We start from the raw sequence: 19405 nt of genomic DNA, 5'->3' as shown, positions 1-19405 counted from the left end.
GAAAAGTCACTTTCCAGTCAGATGAATAATAATTATCTACACTGTTTCCCTTTTTAACTTTTTTCCATACAAATTATCATCTTTTAAACTTCAAACCGTACTGTCATACAATATATAAAAAAAAAACAATAAACACACTGAAATACAATTATTTTTATTTTCTTTAAACGGTGTAATCTGAAAACAATGGATTCATTTCAGTCGATTGTCAGAATGGCAATGTCAATGTTAAAAAGTCCCACAACGTTCAAGGACCGGTATAACCTAGCAATTCCTCGTGATATTGCTTAAAACAATCTCTTTCTGAAGTATCGTCCCTACGCAAAGACACATCACAACTCTCACATCGAAATCTAGATGCGACCTGCCATCCTAACTTATTCTTTCTACGATATTTCTGACATTGTTTGCATTTTCGTTGTTTGTGTCCCTCATTTGGAATAATTCTATGACCCGGAATACCATAATTCATTAACCTACTGACATTCCAATATGCAAAGCTAGAGATGTCGAATCCTGAAATGGAAATAAAATCGAGTTACTCATCATCATATTAAGGCATGCCCGAACTGTTTGGATAATTTGTTCTCCACTTTTCAAATCATTCTGCAACCAAACGTTCAAATTCCCTAACATTAGTAGCATATATAATAATATATGATCGAATCGTCTTTTAACAAGTATTTCATCCCCACTTTGCATTCAAATAAATTTTACCAAAATAAATGGGGAATGTGTCCATGGGACACAGATGATACCCCCGCTTGCATTTATAACCGGGGGTTTTCCGGCTATAGTAATTCAAAGACGGAATACCAATACTTTAAACTTTATTAGCAAGGTCCGGACAGTACCAGACCTAAGAACAAAACTGACTTCAAAAATATCATACAAAAGCATATATAAAAAACAGTATATATTACGACAAATATATATTTAACAATAGAATTAATTAAACACAGAGAAATGTAAAAGGTGAGATAAACGGATTAACAAATTGTCACTTTAGCACTTAAAATATATTGTCTGAATTTGCTTTATTTCTAATTCACATTTGTCCCAATCTTCCGGTTTATATTCGCCACTACTCCATCTAAACTCGGTCTCCGAGTTTGCTGAATTGAGACAATTTAATTCGGTTATCTTCGTGGGATCCTCCTTGTTGTTGGCGTTGATGCGAATTGTGGGAATAGTTTGTACGCAAACTTTCAATTTGATTCTCGGCGATTGAAAGTTCATGAAGCAAATTTTGATGTTCACGTAAATTGTCGGAATTTAGTACCTTGATTTTCTGAATTTCGTCTTTAAGTGTTTTGATAAAATGACAGTCTTGCATCTCAGCATTTTTCAAATCCATGGCTAAACGATATCTAGTGTTAGTTAAATTAAGGTTTTTCTCTTTCATACGCACTATTTCCTTTTCAAAATTTTCAGTTCTACTTGTATGCTCAGCTAACTCCCGCTCGATCGTTTGAATTAGCCGAATATGTTGTAAACGTTCCAAATTTAATTTGTCAAAATTGTTCCTTAACATCACATTATCTTTCATTACGGTATCCAATTTCGAATTTTCACATTTGAGTACAGCGATTTCTTTCAGTGAGTTTCGATGAGACGCTTTCAACTTGTTTAGGTGCTGTTTCGCGGATTCGTCCTGTATGGAGCATGTAAAAGTAGAGAGTTCCTTGTCCTCGAGTCCTTGAAACGGAAATTGAGACATTTGTTTCTTCTCTATTAACTTTTTCATTCTGTCGTTGTTTCTTTGAATTTTTGATTTCGATTTCTTCTTTGGTTTTGGGTTGCTGACAAATGACTTCACGTGAAGTATCGTCCCTACACAAAGACACATCACAACTCTCACATCGAAATCTAGATGCGACCTGCCATCCTGACTTATTCTTTCTGCGATATTTCTGACATTGTTTGCATTTTCGTTGTTTGTGTCCCTCATTTTGAACAATTCTATGACCCGGAATATCCGAATCCATTCACCTACTGACGTTCCAATATGCAAAGCTAGAGATGTCGAATCCTGAAAGGGAAATAAAATCGAGTTACTCATCATCATATTAAGGAATGCCCGAACTGTCTGGATAATTTGTGCTCCACTTTTCAAATCATTCTGCAACCAAACGTTCAGATTCCCTAACATTAGTAGCATATCTAATAAGAATATGATCGAGTCGTCTTTTAACTGGTATTTAATCCCCACTTTGCATTCAAATAAATTATACCAAAATAAATGGGGAATGTGTCCATGGGACACAGATGATACCCCCGCTTGCTGTTTCTTTGAATTTTTTATTTCGATTTCTTCTTTGGTTTTGGGTTGCTGACAAATGACTTCACGTGAAAATTACACATGCGGGCAAAATGTCCATGATGTCTGCATTTGTAACAATAAGCGTTTACTGCATTACACCGATGGTATGTGAAAACATTCAATGTCTTACCGCAATATTTGCACAGAAATTCCAAACAGGTATCTGATTTTCTTATCGGAAACGGATGTCCATTTCTGCAAGGCTGGTAATTCCAAGGTCCTTCCATTCTGTTGCTTCTGAAGGTATTCATTTGCTAGTTTGGGGGAACTAGCTCAGGATCGTGCCGCGGGTAACCTCAACCAATATATAACCGGGGGTTTTCCGTGTTATATTAATTCAAAGACTGAATACCAATACTTTAAACTTTATTAGCAAGGTCCGGACAGTATCAGACCTAAAACCTAAAACTGACTTCAAAAATATCATACAAAACTATATATAAGAGTCAGTATCTATAGAAAAAGATTAGTGTCCAACGGATTAACTTGTCATCGTCAAAGTGATTTCCATTACGATAAATATATATTTAGTATATGTAAGAGAATGATAATCCCTTTCTTCATGATTAAGTACGAGCGTTAGCGAGTACTTATCATGATATAAGGGATTATCATTCTCTTACAAACTTAGAATATTGTAAAGTGCTCAAGGCTCAAGGCTCAAATGATCTCTTAATTGGCTGTATTTAAGAATTAGTTTCATTGTCAGTGCAATGTTTATAATTAATGCATGAAATCCTTTTTAGGCATTTCATTTATGAATTAGTTTTAGTGATGTAAGGACTTTCTTATCATTTGGGAAATATTTTAAAACAAATGCGTTATACATATTAGGTGACACAACAGAACAAAGAAAATGTAGGAATTGTATATGTTTCCTGATTGTGAGTATGAATGTAAATCATGTAATATTTTAGTGAGGAATTATCTTTTTTTTAATTTACAGTTTAAAGCAATTGATACATTTGAGTTACAAATAAGTTTTATTTAACAGCCAATATTTTGGTCCGGCTTTTTACATCAAATACTATTTCATTATGTCAGGGAAATGTTCAAATAAAATGCCTCTAAAAGTTTTTTATATGTTCAAGACTTTAAATTAAATTCCTGTTTTGTTTTTTGTTTTTTATTTGATTGGAATATTGGAAATAATTATTCTTCCAAACCACTGATCCAGTGATCAAAGTTTTGGAAAGCTAAAGATTAAGGTATTTTTTATTTTTATTTTAAAGCTTTTTTTTGTTTTTTTAGCAAATGCTTTGATATTGTTTACTTATTTGAAATTATTAATATTTTCATAATAACATTCACGGTACCAATTTTACTGCACAGTAAACTTCAACTTATTTTAAGTTTTTTAGTCAGTTTCAATCACTGTGTGATAAATCTTTTCAATCGGATAAATGTGCTTCGAGGCAGTTGTAACTCATTTATAGAAACTCTTTGTTTTGAACTGTAAATAGACCCACATAATAGGATAATCCCTTACTAAGAACATGATTTACATTCATTCTTCACAATTAAGAGGCGTCAAATCCTACAATTTCATTGGCCGAGAGCACTTTGCTATATTCTAAACAATAGAATTAATTAAACACAAAGAAAGGTAAAAGGTGAGATAAACAGATTAACAAATTGTCACTTTAGCACTTAAAATATATTGTCTGAATTTGCTTTATTTCTAATTCACATTTGTCCAAATCTTCCGGTTTATATTCGCTACTACTCCATCTAAACTCGGTCTCCGAGTTTGCTGAATTGAGACAATTTCACTTCGGTTATCTTCGTGGGTATCCTCCTTGTCGTTGGCGTTGATGCGAATTGTGGGAATAGTTTGTACGCAAACTTTCAATTTGATTCTACAACTCTTTGAGGGGTCCGTAGGTGACCTATTGCAAGGCTAAATTTCTGTCCCTATCCAATATACCCTCATTTCCCGTGGCAGTCTAAATTTCTCCGACCTTAATCCCGGACGGCCCCTATTACAGAACCTACTTATTGTATATATTGTTAATTTGTTCTCGTCCTGAATATGCATGAAATATTTGCCACTGGACGTTAAGCAACCAACAATCAATCAATCAATCAATCAATTTGATTCTCGGCGATTGAAAGTTCATGAAGCAAATTTTGATGTTCACGTAAATTGTCGGAATTTAGTACCTTGATTTTCTGAATTTCGTCTTTAAGTGTTTTGATAAAATGACAGTCTTGCATCTCAGCATTTTGCAAATCCATGGTTAAACGGTATCTAGTGTTAGTTAAATTAAGGTTTTCCTCTTTCAAACACACTATATCCTTTTCAAAATTTTCAGTTCTACTTGTATGCTCAGCTAACTCCCACTCGATCGTTTGAATTAGTCGAATATGTTGTAAACGTTCCAAATTTAATTTGTCAAAACTGTTCCTTAACATCACATTATCTTTCATTACGGTATCCAATTTCAAATTTTCACATTTGAGTACAGCGATTTCTTTCAGTGAGTTTCGATGAGACGCTTTTAACATGTTTATGTGCTGTTTTGCGGATTCGTCCTGTATGGAGCATGTAAAAGTAGAGAGTTCCTTGTCCTCGAGTCCTTGAAACGGAAATTGAGACATTTGTTTCTTCTCTATAAACTTTCTCATTCTGTCGCTGTTTCTTTGAATTTTTTATTTCGATTTCTTCTTTGGTTTTGGGTTGCTGACAAATGACTTCACGTGAAAATTACACATGCGGGCAACATGCCCATGATGTCTGCATTTGTAACAATAAGCGTTTACTGCATTACACCGATGGTATGTGAAAACATTCAATGTCTTACCGCAATATTTGTACAGAAGTTCCAAACAGGTATATGATTTTCTTATCGGAAACGGATGTCCATTTCTGCAAGGCTGGTAATCCCAAGGTCCTTCCATTCCGTTGCTTCTGAAGGTAATCATTTGCTAGTTTGGGGGAACTAGCTCAGGATCGTGCCGCGGGTAACCTCAACCAATATATAACCGGGGGGGGTTTTCGTGTTAATTCAAAGACGGAATACCAATACTTTAAACTTTATTAACAAGGTCCGGACAATACCAGACCTAAAACCTAAAACTGACTTCAAAAATATCATACAAAAGCATATATAAGAAACAGTATCTACAGAAAAGGATTAGTGTCCAACGGATTAGCTTGTCATCGTCAAAGTGATTTCCATTACGACAAATATATATTTAACAATAGAATTAATTAAACACAAAGAAATGTAAAAGGTGAGATAAACGGATTAACAAATTGTCACTTTAGCACTAAAAATATATTGTCTGAATTTGCTTTATTTCTAATTCACATTTGTTCAAATCTTCCGGGTTATACATATAACGTTATAAAGGGACATAACTCTAGAATGACAAAAATGACGCTACCCAAATTCATACTTGATCTGAGTTTTGTCGTAATAAGCATTGTGTATAAGTTCATAACATTTGATTGAGGCATACTTAAGTTAGAGAATGAAACGAAATAATTCAGCAATTTTTCCATTTGTAAAGGGGCATAACTCTAGAACGGTTAAAGTGACGCTACCAAAATTCGAACTTGATCTGTGTTTATGGTAATAAGAATTGTGCATAAGTTTTATAACATTTGGTTGAGGCAAACTAAAGTAAGAGAACAGAAACGAATACTTCAGCAATTTTTCCATTTGTAAAGGGGCATAACTCTAGAACGGTAAAAGTGACGCCACCAAAATTTAAACTTGATCTGTGTTTAGTGGTAATACATTGTGTATAAGTTTCATAACATTTGGTTGTGGCAAACTTAAGTAAGAGAACGGAAGCGAAAAATTCAGCAATTTTTCCATTTGTAAAGGGTATAACTCTAGAACGGTAAAAGTGACGCCACCAAAATTCAAACTTGATCTGTGTTTGTGGTAATAAGCATTGTGTATAAGTTTCATTACATTTGGTTGAGGCAATAAAACTATGATAAACACTACAGTATATAAAACTGCAAATAGATTTTTCTTAATAATTTCTCCCAAACGTTTTTTTTTTTTTTTTATTTATGCAAGGATTTTAGTAAAATTATTTTTATCAACCTCTCAATTGACAAACAGTTTTTGATATATAAGAGATATAAAACAATATGTTTTACACAACAATATGGATATGGACATTTTGAATAAACTTTTGAGCCAAAAGATATTTAACTGATTAAAACTCTTATATTCAAATTACATTAGATCGTTTGTTGCATGAAAAATACACTTTATAAATTCCCCATGCCCAGAGCGTTTTTTCTGGATTGACCTTCATCAGGAACTCTCAAACCAAAACATCTGAAAGCCAAGGATTTATAAATACCTACAAACGTGGGAAGCTATACGACCAAAACATCTGAAAGCCAAGGATTTATAAATACCTACAAACGTGGGAAGCTATACGACCAAAACATCTGAAAGCCAAGGATTTATAAATACCTACAAACGTGGGAAGCTATACGACCAAAACATCTGAAAGCCAAGGATTTATAAATACCTACAAACGTGGGAAGCTATACGACCAAAACATCTGAAAGCCAAGGATTTATAAATACCTACAAACGTGGGAAGCTATACGACCAAAACATCTGAAAGCCAAGGATTTATAAATACCTACAAACGTGGGAAGCTATACGACCAAAACATCTGAAAGCCAAGGATTTATAAATACCTACAAACGTGGGAAGCTATACGACCAAAACATCTGAAAGACAAGGATACAATTGAGGATGGAAATGGGGAATATGTCAAAGAGACAACAACCCGACCAAAGAGCAGACAACAACCGAAGGCCACCGATGGGTCTTCAACGCAGCGAGAAAATCCCGCACCCGGAGGTGTCCTCAGCTGTCCCCTAAATAAAATTGTGTACTAGTTCAGTGAAAATTGGACGTCACACTAAACTCCAAAACATATAAATGAACTAAAATTAAAAAAAACAAACAAGACTAACAAAGGCCAGAGGCTCCTGAATTGGGACAGGCGCAAAAATGCGGCGGGGTTAAACATGTTTTGTGAGATCTCAACCCCCCCCCTATACCTCTAGCCAATGTAGAATAAAGAAACACATAGCAATACGCACAGTAAAACTCGGTTCAAAAGAAGTCCGAGTCCGATGTCAGAATAGGTAACAAAAGAAACTAAGCAAAATGACAATGATACATAAATGAACAAAGGACTACTAGCAGTTACTGACATGCCAGCTCCAGACCTCAATTAAACTGATTGAAAGATTATGTCTTCATCATATGAAAATCAAGTACAATCCCTCCCGTAAGGGGTTTAGTATCATACCATCATAAAATATATGAGAAGAACATAACCCGTATCATGCCAATAACTGGTTTTAGAATAAATGTGTTTATTTCCGATGCAAAGACCCTATGAGTGAATCAATATTAATACCAAAATATGCAATCCTTAAAGACTTGACAACGGTATCGTAACTATATCCTTTCCGAATAAGTCTGTTTAAAGGTTTGGTTAGCTTTTGAGGTGAATGTCTACATTTTTGTGCTTTGTAAAGAATATTACCATAAAATATTGGATGTGAAATACCTGATCGTATAAGATGTCTGCATGTTGATTTATATTTACGAATGATGTCCTTGTACCGATGATAAAATTTAGTAAATGTTTTGACTAGTTTGTGATATCGAAAACCCTGGTGTAATAATTTTTCAGTAATACAGAGATTTCTTCAGTTGAAATCAAATACGTTGTTACATACACGAGCGAATCGATAAGTTTAGATATATAAACACCATGTATAAATACCTACAAACGCGGGAAGCTAACTGACCAAAACATCTGAAAGCCAAGGATGTATAAATACCTACAAACGTGGGAAGCTATACTACCAAAACATCTGAAAGCCAAGAATGTATAAATACCTACAAACGTTGGAAGCTATACGACCAAAACATCTGAAAACCAAGGATGTATAAATACCTACAAACGTGGGAAGCTATATGGCCAAACGAATCATGGAAAAATCGAATAACCAACTGCGTTTCTATTTACTTTATACATCGTTGAGAAATGGTAGAGGAAGAAATGTTTGTTTTTGACAAAGTATAGGGCGTCCTAGTTTCTTCTCACGTTCTTTAATCATTTTAAAACCATTATCAGTATAAAAAAAAAACTATATTACTATTTTAATTACTTAAAGTATATACTGATCAATGTTAGATTCAGCATATCAAAGAACCCCAAGAATTCAATTTTTGATGAAATCAAACAAAGTTTAATTTTGGACCCTTTCGACCTCAATGTGGACAAAGTTGATAACGAGGCCCAAAAATCAAAAATCTAAATACATTGTTAGATTCAGCATATCAAAGAACCCCATATATTCAATTTTTGTTGAAATCAAACAAAGTTTAATTTTGGACCCCGATTTGGACCAACTTGAAAACTGGGCCCATAATCAAAAATCTAAATACATGTTTAGATTCAGCATATCAAAGAACCCTAAGATTTCAATTTTTGTTAAAATCAAACTAAGTTTAATTTTGGACCCTTTGGACCTTAATGTAGACCAATTTGAAAACGGAACCAAAAATTAAGAATCTAAATACACGGTTAGATTCGGCATATCAAAGAACCCCAATAATTCAATTTTTGATGAAATCAAACAAAGTTTAATTTTAGACCCTTTGGACCTCAATGTGGACCAATTTAAAAACTTGGCCCAAAATCCAAAAACTAAATACACGGTTAGTTTCAGCATATTAAAGAACCCCAAGAACTCAAGAATAAAACCCCATTGAAATTGGTCAAGAAATAAGCAATTTATACGAAGTATCTTCATTTGCACAATACTGCATGTTCAATTAAATATGTCTTGCTATTGCGCAATACTGTACAATTGACAATTTCTTGCTATTTTTGCAATATTGTGCTATTGGATATTTCTTGCTATTGCGCAATACTGTGCAATTGAAGATTTCTTGCTATTGCGCAATACTGTGCAATTGAAGATTTCTTGCTATTGTGCAATACTGTGCAATTGAAAATTTCTTGCTATTGCACAATACTTATTATATAATAATTTACACATCCTGTTTGGTGTGTATCTCCTACCATATCATTATTATTTGCTTTTAAATATAAATCAGAAATAACCAACTTAAAATGGAAAATTTTAAAAGAAAAAATAGGAAAAAAAGAAAAAAAAGGGAAAAAAAAAAAATCCTCCCCCCAAATTTTTTGAACCCCCTTATGATTCATCACACCCAAACTCAATCCTAGCCTTCTCTTTGTGGTATGGTACCTTGCAGTACAATTTCAGAGAGATCCATACACTTGAACACAAGTTATTGTCTGGAAACTAGAAAAATGTGTTTTTTGGCCCCTTTTTGGCCCCAAATTCCTAAACGTTTAAGGCAATTACCCCCAAACTCAAACCCAGCTTTCCCTTTGTGATATGGAACCTTGTAGTACAATTTCAAAAAGATCCATACACTTACACACAAGTTATTGTCCTGAAACTAGAAAAATGCTTGTTTTTTGTCCCTTTTTGGCCCCTAATTCCTAAAATATTGAGGCAATTACCCCCAAAATCAATCCCAGCCTTCCCTTTGTGGTATGGTACCTTGCAGTACAATTTCAGAGAGATCCATACACTTGAACATAAGTTATTGTCTGGAAACTAGAAAAACGCTTATTTTAGCCCCTTTTTGGCCCCCAATTCCTAAACGTTTCGGCAATTACCCCCAAACTCAATTCCAGCTTTCCCTTTGTGATATGGAATCTTGTAGTACAATTTCAAAAAGATCCATTCACTTACACACAAGTTATTGTCATGAAACTACAAAAATGCTTGTTTTTTCCCCTTTTTTGGCCCCTAATTCCTAAAATTTTGAGGCAATTACCCCCAAAATCAATCCCAGCATTCCTTTTGTGATATGGAACCTTGTGGTACAATGTCAGAGAGATCCATACACTAACACACAAGTTACGTCTGGAAGTTACAAAAATGCTTATTTTTGGCCCCTTTTTGGCCCCTAATTCCTTAACTGTTGGTACCATAACCCCCCCAAAATCGATCACAACCTTCCTTTTGTGGTATTGAACCTTATGGTAAAATTTCATAGAGATCCATTCACTTAAACTAAAGTTAGGATGCGAAAACCAATGTGTCTTCGGACGACGCCGGACGACGCCGGACGACGACGACGACGACGCCAACATCATACCAATATACGACCACAAAAAATTTTTTGCGGTCGTATAAAAACATAACAAAATCGACCTTTTCTTATATGTCTTGCTAGATGTAATGTATAGTCCACAAAAAAAAATCCAAATCCCTCTCTAGCAATTTCATCTTTTCAATAAAAACTGCAGATTATACATGTCCAGGTAAACGTGATTAGTTAACCTTAGCAAAGTTTAAAGTTTATATTTCTCAAAGATCCCAACAGGAGTATGTGAATAGTAACAAACACATTAATATTCAAATATAATAAAGTAACAAAGTAATGCAGTGAACATAACAGTTATTCATTAACATATATACATGTACTAGAAGTCATAGATTTTAAGGAAATGCGTTTGTAACTGTAATAGTTAACAGCTGATAGTGCAAAACTTAGCAACCGTAAAAATAACATTGTAGAAGTCAGAATTACACAACTCATCAACATTTTCAGTATTATGTTTGGTAATGAGATTACAAGGTAAAAATGATTTTCTTTCCTTATTGAAAAATGTACAACTAAACAAGTAATTATATTCATTACCTAAATTACTTTTAAGCAGATATACTACGTCATGTAGTTCGTTTTTTCCAACTTCACGTGACGCCAATAAAGTAGAAACTGCCTCTAATAATATGTACATTAAGCAAAAATTAAAAATCATAGATCATTAACTGGAAAAAGATGTTTCTTACAAGTTAAAAAAAACTAATCTAGCGGAATGAATGAAAAACATTGCAATATTCAAAATGCAGTAGGAATATTCTCCGTTAGAATTATAATTCGTAAAATGTTCACTCACAGTCAAAAATTTCACCATTACTAAAAAACAGCAAAAGTGTATGTCTATTTGTGGAAAAGCATGTTAGCGTTATCATCAGACATCCTGATTACTGGGAAAAACACCTTTATGATACAGAGCTTCATGATACAAATAAAAACACTTCCGACTGCCACGACAAAGTGGTATGTTACACGACTTGCATTTATATCTTGTAAATATGTCCCATCCATTTTTAGTCTTGGCACCAATCTTGATACAGTACTGGCAGCGCTTGTGATTACCATCTACCAACACTGATATGTGATCTGTAGACATGGGTACTGACATGGTACTAGGGTCAAGTAAACCATCTACAAAAGAAACCATATTTTTATTATAAAACTAAGAGTTTACAGGGGCGTGTTTTTTTGTTCTTCGGTTGTGAGCCAGAAGAGGTCCATTTCTATTTTTTTGAATTATGAAGATCTTCTGGCTCTCTTCCACCTCTTCTTTTTAAATAGGTGGTTTAGACGGCAGAGGCACATAACAAACATGGCGTCGTTTAGTCTAAATGACATTAATAAATTCATGAATGAAGATATATTAGAATGTGAGCTGTGTTATAAACGTTTTTATGGTATGACAGCCTTAGTAGGACATCTCTGTAGAACGATAAGCTGGATGAATATAAGAACTACACGGACAATAACAGTTAAGGGACAATTATTCGTTGAAATTCTAGGGAAGGGATTTTGATTAGTGTTTTACGCTACTTTCAACACTCATGATTGGGCTCAGTAGTAGTCAGTTTACTTTCAACACTCATGATTGGGCTCAGTAGTAGTCAGTTTAAATCAATAGATGAGGAATTAATGAAGAAGGAAAGAGGGCATTATTATTCATTTTAATTTGTCGCTAATCATGCCTATTTTTTAGCTCTTACCAGGCAACCATATCAGTCATATACGAAATCCTCCTGTCCCCCATCCCAACAAATAAATAAATATCAGATGGTTTTCTCTTATTAAACACAAGTTTAAATTGATCATGCTAATTTTTAACGCCGCCCAGTGACAAATATTTCATGCATGTTCAGGTAAACACGAGATAAAAAGTCGGGTAAATTATATAAAAACGAAGAGATGTGATATGATTGCTAATGAGGACACTATCCTAATATGAAGTGATTGTAAGCAATTATAGGCAACCTTAAGGCCTTCAACAATGACAAAACCCGATACTGTAAAGCCGTTTATAAAAGGCCATTAAAAGTGTGAAACAATTCAAACGATAAAACTAACGGCCTAATTATACAAAACAAAACAATTTACAAAATATCAAATGTGAGTTGAGACATGAACCAACGACAACCACTAAACTACAGGCTCCTGACTTGGGACAGGTTCATAAAGAATATTGCAGGGTTTATATAAAAACTAAGTTTTGGTATGATTGACAATGAGACAACTCTTCACAAGAGACCAAATGATACAGAAATTAACAGCCATATGTCACAATACGGCTTTCAACAATAAGCAAAGCCCATACCACATAGTGAGCTATAAAAAGCCCCGAAATCACAAATGTAAAACAATTCAATGGTAAAAACTAACGGCCTAACTAATATACAAAATAAAGTGAACGAAAAACAAATAAGTAACACAGCAACAAACGACAACCACTGACTTACAGGCTCCTGGCTTGGGACAGGCACATACATACAGAATGTGGCGGGGTTAAACATGTAAGCGGGATCCCAACCATCCCCTACCTGGAACAGTGATGTAACAGTACAACAACTTGTTTGTGAGCGCTCAATCCTCCCCGAAGCTGAAACAGTAGTGTAGCAGTACAATATAAGAACAACCTGCGCAAATCCGGCAGTTGCAATTAGATTAACTCAAAAGATCGGTACGAGACACACAAAAGAAACCGGCCAACTAACATTAAGACAATAGACTCAAAGCATTGAACTAAGAGTATTTGCAATTACTAGAAGTTCGTTCAAAGCTAGTTGCAACTAGTACTGAAATAAATCTTGTTCTCCCAGACTTAAGTATCAATCAGTACACAACCAACTGATTTATTAAATAAAAGTCTAAGAAACGTCTGGTATACGTTGTAGACCCATTGGTGGCCTTCGGCTGTTGTCTGCTCTTTGGTCGGGTTGTTGTCTCTTTGAAACATTCCCCATTTCCATTCTCAATTTTATTACATATAGATCCATATACAATAAAAAATATTGAAAAGTGGTAGTCCGAAGGTTTTGACCATCGAAATTTTGCATTAGAAATAATACTTAGGACCAGAAGATTTTCTTCAAAGACCGCCAGAGAAAAACGATTTTTTCGAACTTTCTGATATCTTGTTAATTCAGTTCGGTTACTTTAAAAACAAAAATGGAAAGACTAAGATTTCCTTTTTCATCAGTCATATTCCAGACAAACATTAAAGAATTCTTATGCAGTTTAAGATTATTCTTAAAAATCTAATAGTGGGGGTTAAGCCTGATTTTTTCAGCAAAATTGAGTTAAAGGAAAGCATAAAGAAAATTGTAACGAACAGAGAACACTTTTACAGTCATGTCTACTGCATGGACGTATCTTAATTTTCTAAAAAAATCGTAAACTTAATTTATGTCATCCAACATAACAAAAACCTGCTATATTCGGCGGCAAATTGCATTTTTATTTTATTGATCTTCCATAGAATATCTCCAGAAGAGGTCCAGATTAATTTTTTTGGACTCTTCACCAGAAGACATTCTGGAGATGTACCGAAGAGACCAATAAAACACGCCCCTGATGTTGCAGTATCGTGTACAAAAACAAAAACATACAATTGTTAATAATTTGTGATAACAAAATAATGTCATTTTGAGAATTTGGTAAAATCTACTTTGAAATAATAATATAAAAATAAGAAGATGTGGTATGATTGCCAATAAAACAACTCTCCATCAGAGACCAAATGACGTCGAAGTTAACAACTATAGGTCACCTTAAGGCCTTTAAAAACGAGCAAAACCCATACCGCATAGCAAGCTATAAAAGGCCCCGACATGACAAATGTAAAACAATTCAACCGAGAAAACTAACGGACTGAGTCAAAAGTCTAGTATATCTGATGGTTATTTTACCCAAAAAAAAGTGGTACGAGCAAAATCGGTTCATCCATAATTATTCGTGATTTCTGAATCGTTTTATTAATCTGTAACTCTTTACCTTCTACAAATATAAATAAAATAGTATCAAACATTAAACAAAACAACCATCGGCATCTAGCTATAAATCAACAAACGGGTCTTCAATAAAAGATAAGAGTCAATGCCGAAATGTGCTGAAAAAATCTAAGAAGTAAGTAAAACAGACAATTCACTGACAACTTTTCTGCCTTTAGATCGCAACATTAAGAGTGGTGGGGTAAAGCAGTGTTTGAGTGATATCTTTTCCATTGGAACAAAAACCGTATACGAATAAGCTCTTAAATGTTATCATTGTTCTTTTTAGTTTTTTAATGTAGACTAAATAATGTTTTGTAGACTTCTGTTGTTTTACACCATAAAATAAAACTACAAATAATAATGCATCTTAGAATCCTGAGCGCAAAGTAGTTTATCTGTTTTAAATAACGAGAAACATATTTACTAAGCTATAAGGTATATTTAAATAATATATTAGCATATATGCTGTCCATTATCATGAAGAAGAATAAAATGCTCCGCTGGGCGCAGCTTGATACGACCGCAGAGGTCGAACCCTGAACAGATGGGGCAAGTATGGACACAACATTCAAGCTTGATACAGCACTGAATTTGGATTGTGATTAAATATTTGACACAGCATAGGTTTCTGACACAGAATGAATGTGGTCTAAGAACTTAAAAAAAATTAATTTACCTATTCAAACCATATCATTACTATTTGCTTTTATATATAAATCAGAAATAACCAATTTAAAATGGAAAATTTTAAAGAAAAAAAAGGAAAAAAATATCCCTCCCCCCAAATTTTTTGAACCCCCTTATGATTCATCACCCCCAAAATCAATCCCAGCCTTCCCTTTGTGGTATGGTACCTTACAGTACAATTTCAGAGAGATCCATACACTTGAACACAAGTTATTGTCTGGAAACTAGAAAAATGCTTGTTTTTTTGCCCCTTTTTGGCCCCTTATTCCTAAACGTTTAAGGCAGTTACCCCCAAACTCAAACCCAGCTTTCCGTTTGAGATATGGAACCTTGTAGTACAATTTCATAAAGATTCATACACTTACACACAAGTTATTGTCCTGAAACTAGAAAACTGCTTGTTTTTAGCCCCTTTTTGGCCCCTAATTCCTAAAATTTTGAGGCAATTACCCCCAAAATCAATCCCAGCCTTTCCTTTTGTGGTATGGTACCTTGCAGTACATTTTCAGAGAGATCCATACACTTGAACACAAGTTATTGTCTGGAAACTAGAAAAATGCTTGTTTTTGGCCCCTTTTTGGCCCCAAATTCCTAAACGTTTTAGGCAATTACCCCAAAACTCAAACCCAGCATTCCCTTTGTGATATGGAACCTTGTAGTACAATTTCATAAAGATCCATACACTTACACACAAGTTATGTCTGGAAGTTACAAAAATGCTTATTTTTGGCCCCTTTTTGGCCCCTTATTCCTTAACTGTTAGTACCATAACCCCAAAAATCAATCCCCACCTTCCTTTTGTGGTATTGAACCTTATGGTAAAATTTCTTAGAGACCATTCACTTAAACTAAAGTTAGAGTGCGAAAACCAATGTGTCTTCGGACGAAGACGACGACGACGACGACGCCGGACGACGCCGGACGACGACGACGACGCCAACGTCATACCAATATACGACCGCAAAATTTTTTTGCGGTCGTATAAAAACGGTCAAATTGTTAAAATTAGAGCATGGAAGTATTATATTGTCTATATAATACTTCCATGATTATAGTTATGAGTGATCGACTATTCTTAGTCTTGACTCGGTACACGCAGTTGCCAAATGGAAGGGTTGGTAAATTATTATTAAGTTATGTTAAACCTTCATATTTTATAACGGTCATTTTAAATTCCGATTTATTTGTGAATTTGTGGCAAAATCATATATGCACTTACAGTTGCATAACTTTATTTAACCATTCTTGTACAAGTACATTCCCGAAATCATTCATAGTCTTAATGAACTATTGCGTACCTTACTTTCTAACATATTGCATATGGTATTTTCATGAACAGTGCAGAACAATATTGCCAAGTTCAAATTTAAAAGTTAACGTGTACTCAAAATTTCAATCAAGATAAACCATGAAACATTTTAGATTAGTTTCAAAGTGTAATAAAAGTTGATCTGTAATACTTCCCAAACAAATACAATTCAGACGTAAAAATTTAAAACAAAAGGTGTAATTTAAATCTATAGTATAAGAATCTGTAGATTTGTAACCAGAAAGAATGATAAAAATGATAATAACTTGTTTTCTTTATCAATATTATAAAGACAGATTCTTCAAAAATGCCTGTGCAAAAAAGTCAGGTATGGCAGTTGCTTTTCACTTGTTCAGTTGGTATATAGCGTTTGATTTTGTCAGTTTTTATGGACTTCCCTAATTTGCTTGGAATTCTGTATTTTTGTTTAACATTTTTATAACCATATTAGGACTGGTCTCAGAAACATATTCATAGATTTCAAATTGGTATCATATTTCAATTTTAATCCCATATATTTGTTGAAGATTAAGTAAAACTTTCTATGTACACATCATAACGCCGTCAAAAAGCAGTTGTCATTTTAACATTTGAAATTTAGCTATGTCTTAGGCAATGCTAAATTATGCGGATATCTTGAATTAACGAGGAAATTTGCTTTAAAATCAAACCGATTTGAAAGTAATTTCACTATTTTTCTGAAATAAATTTGGAGGGGTTAATGCATGCCTTGTATTATATATAAATAAGATGCGGTATGAGTGCCAATGAGACAACTATCCATTCAAGTCACAATGTGTAAAAAGTAAACAATTATAGGTCAAAGTACGGCCTTCAATATGTCATTTTTATGATCTGACTGGGCGAAAAAAAATATAGTTTTTAATGAAGATTTGTATTCGATTGGCAAATTTTCAAAGGAAGTAACGACAAAAAATCCGTTTGTTCTTTTTAAACTTTTAATAAGTATAATAATAGACACTATTACATATTTTTTTCTTTTCCATTAGGGTTGCACTTCATGTAAGGCGGTTGCGGAATGAATGCATCAGAGAATTTTAAACAAACACTTCCTCCATTTTTATGATTCAATGAATTAAATGGCAGTCAGAAGAAATTCTTGATTTAAATTTAGATCTTTTAAGCTTCCGTGTGATTTTTTTCTTCTAAAAGCTTCACTTATTTAATCGTGGAATAAAAAAAAAGACTTTGTTTTAGTTATTTCCACCTTAATTCCCCCACTGTTTTCTGTTAAAAGAATCAGCATAAACATATATGAAAGAAGCTTAAATGTAAGTCTTGTAAAGATCTGATGTTAATAATCAATATGATAAAGATGTGGCATGATTGCCAACTATCCAAAAAAAATATGATAAAGATGTGGCATGATTGCCAACTATCCACAAAATTTATCAAAGGACAAGGATTGTCTTAAACTTTTCTAAATTAGACAACAGAATTGTAATTTATTATGCTTCCTATCATGAAACGCGATCGTAGTTATTGCAATGACGACGAACAAGACACACAAGAACAACTTTCACTTTAAACCACAATCCAGTCATCTTTCCCTCACAAACGAATGCGACTAGCCATGAGGAATACAAACCCTTCTTTTTATTACAAACTTTCATATTTGGCTAAGTTTCAGAGTTAGAGAATTTATCTTGAGGGATTCCAAAATTATGTTATCCAAGAGGATTTACACACTTCTTGTTGGTATATTAAACCAGGTATATACTATAGCCTAGAAATCATGGAACATAACGCATTTGCAAACTGTTGTCAAGATCTTAATCAACAAATATTATAATATTCCGGCAAACTTAGATATATTTACTTATGAATTTTTACAAAACTTTTACAATAAATATAAAGAGATGAAAAAAAAGAATATTTAATTCTTTTAGCTTAACTTTGGCACAGTTCAATAGATTTTAATGAAGTAGCTAACTACTTAATAGAAAAACAAAGGATATGGGGTAGCATCGGCCATGATCTATGACACAACTAAATAACATGTTATAAAATTTAAAGAAAAATGTTCAAAAAAAAATCTACGTCATAATTATTTTCTTTCAGTCGGGTGTCTTCAAATTGTGGTGAAATCGAGCAGAAATTTTGATAAAATAAGGTTTGGCTCCTCCCCTCTCCCTTGGATACACTAATGATTAAGTTTAGACCTAAAATAGGCTTCTGTGAATTATCACTTCCGTTAACCAATTGAAGCTGCAGACCAAAGATTAAACCATTCCCTTCAATAGGGACCAAGAAAAGTTTGACGAAAGTTTTCCTATTACAATAAGTGTTGTAAAATTTCAAACGATCGATAAACAGGAAGTAGCTGCACGGCGGATGTAAAAATTACTTACTCGTAACAACTCAATATTATGAAGCTACAGACTAAATATTAAATCATTCCCTTTCATAGAAGCCAAGAAAACGACGAAAAATCTTTCAAACGGACGGACGGGCGGAGTCGAGCGGTTACCAGACCTACTTTCGCCTTTGGCGACACAGTTAATACACACCATGCATATGACGTCAATTGAATTCGTTGTCCAACATTCAGACATTACATAGCACATTACTCTTTTACACTGGTCTTTTCCAAACAAACCTTCCAAATTGATAAACTGTAACAAATGGTATCTTAAATGTCGCTGAAATATTTGACACTGGACATAAGACAACAACCGTAAGTTACTTCAAGCAGTTTTCATGAAAATGGAATTCTGTGTGATTTATTTTCCAGCCAACACACCCTGGGGTCATTCGTCATTACTATCAGAATGTCCTTGTTTTGAAAAGAAGTTGGCTTTTTTTTCTGGCTTTGGAAATATGAGATAGATATTTTGACAGAATATCCTAAAATAGAATCTGTATAATCA

The 19405-nt window shown here is 33.8% G+C and overlaps 1 protein-coding gene across 3 annotated transcripts in view; it reads right to left on the bottom strand.

Annotated features, from left to right (window-relative positions):
- Positions 1–245: 245 nt before the first annotated feature.
- LOC127705185 (zinc finger protein 37-like) overlaps positions 246–19405 on the bottom strand; it is a 106691-nt gene continuing 87531 nt past the window's right edge. Inside the window, exons 5-6 of one of the 3 annotated variants that reach the window (XM_052209489.1) lie at positions 1993–2032; positions 246–476 (exon numbers count right to left, since the gene is read on the bottom strand). In XM_052209489.1, the coding sequence (XP_052065449.1) occupies positions 248–476; positions 1993–2032 (269 nt within the window). In that variant the 3' untranslated portion in view covers positions 246–247. Of the gene's footprint in view, positions 517–1992; positions 2033–10782; positions 11667–19405 lie in introns of those variants that run through there. The other 2 variants (XM_052209490.1, XM_052209494.1) reach the window with 2 other exon arrangements.

This window comes from Mytilus californianus, unplaced genomic scaffold, assembly GCF_021869535.1.
Source record: "Mytilus californianus isolate M0D057914Y unplaced genomic scaffold, xbMytCali1.0.p SCAF_6, whole genome shotgun sequence".
NCBI classification, from domain to species: domain Eukaryota; kingdom Metazoa; phylum Mollusca; class Bivalvia; order Mytilida; family Mytilidae; genus Mytilus; species Mytilus californianus.
This window is presented reverse-complemented; position numbering and strand designations above follow the sequence as displayed.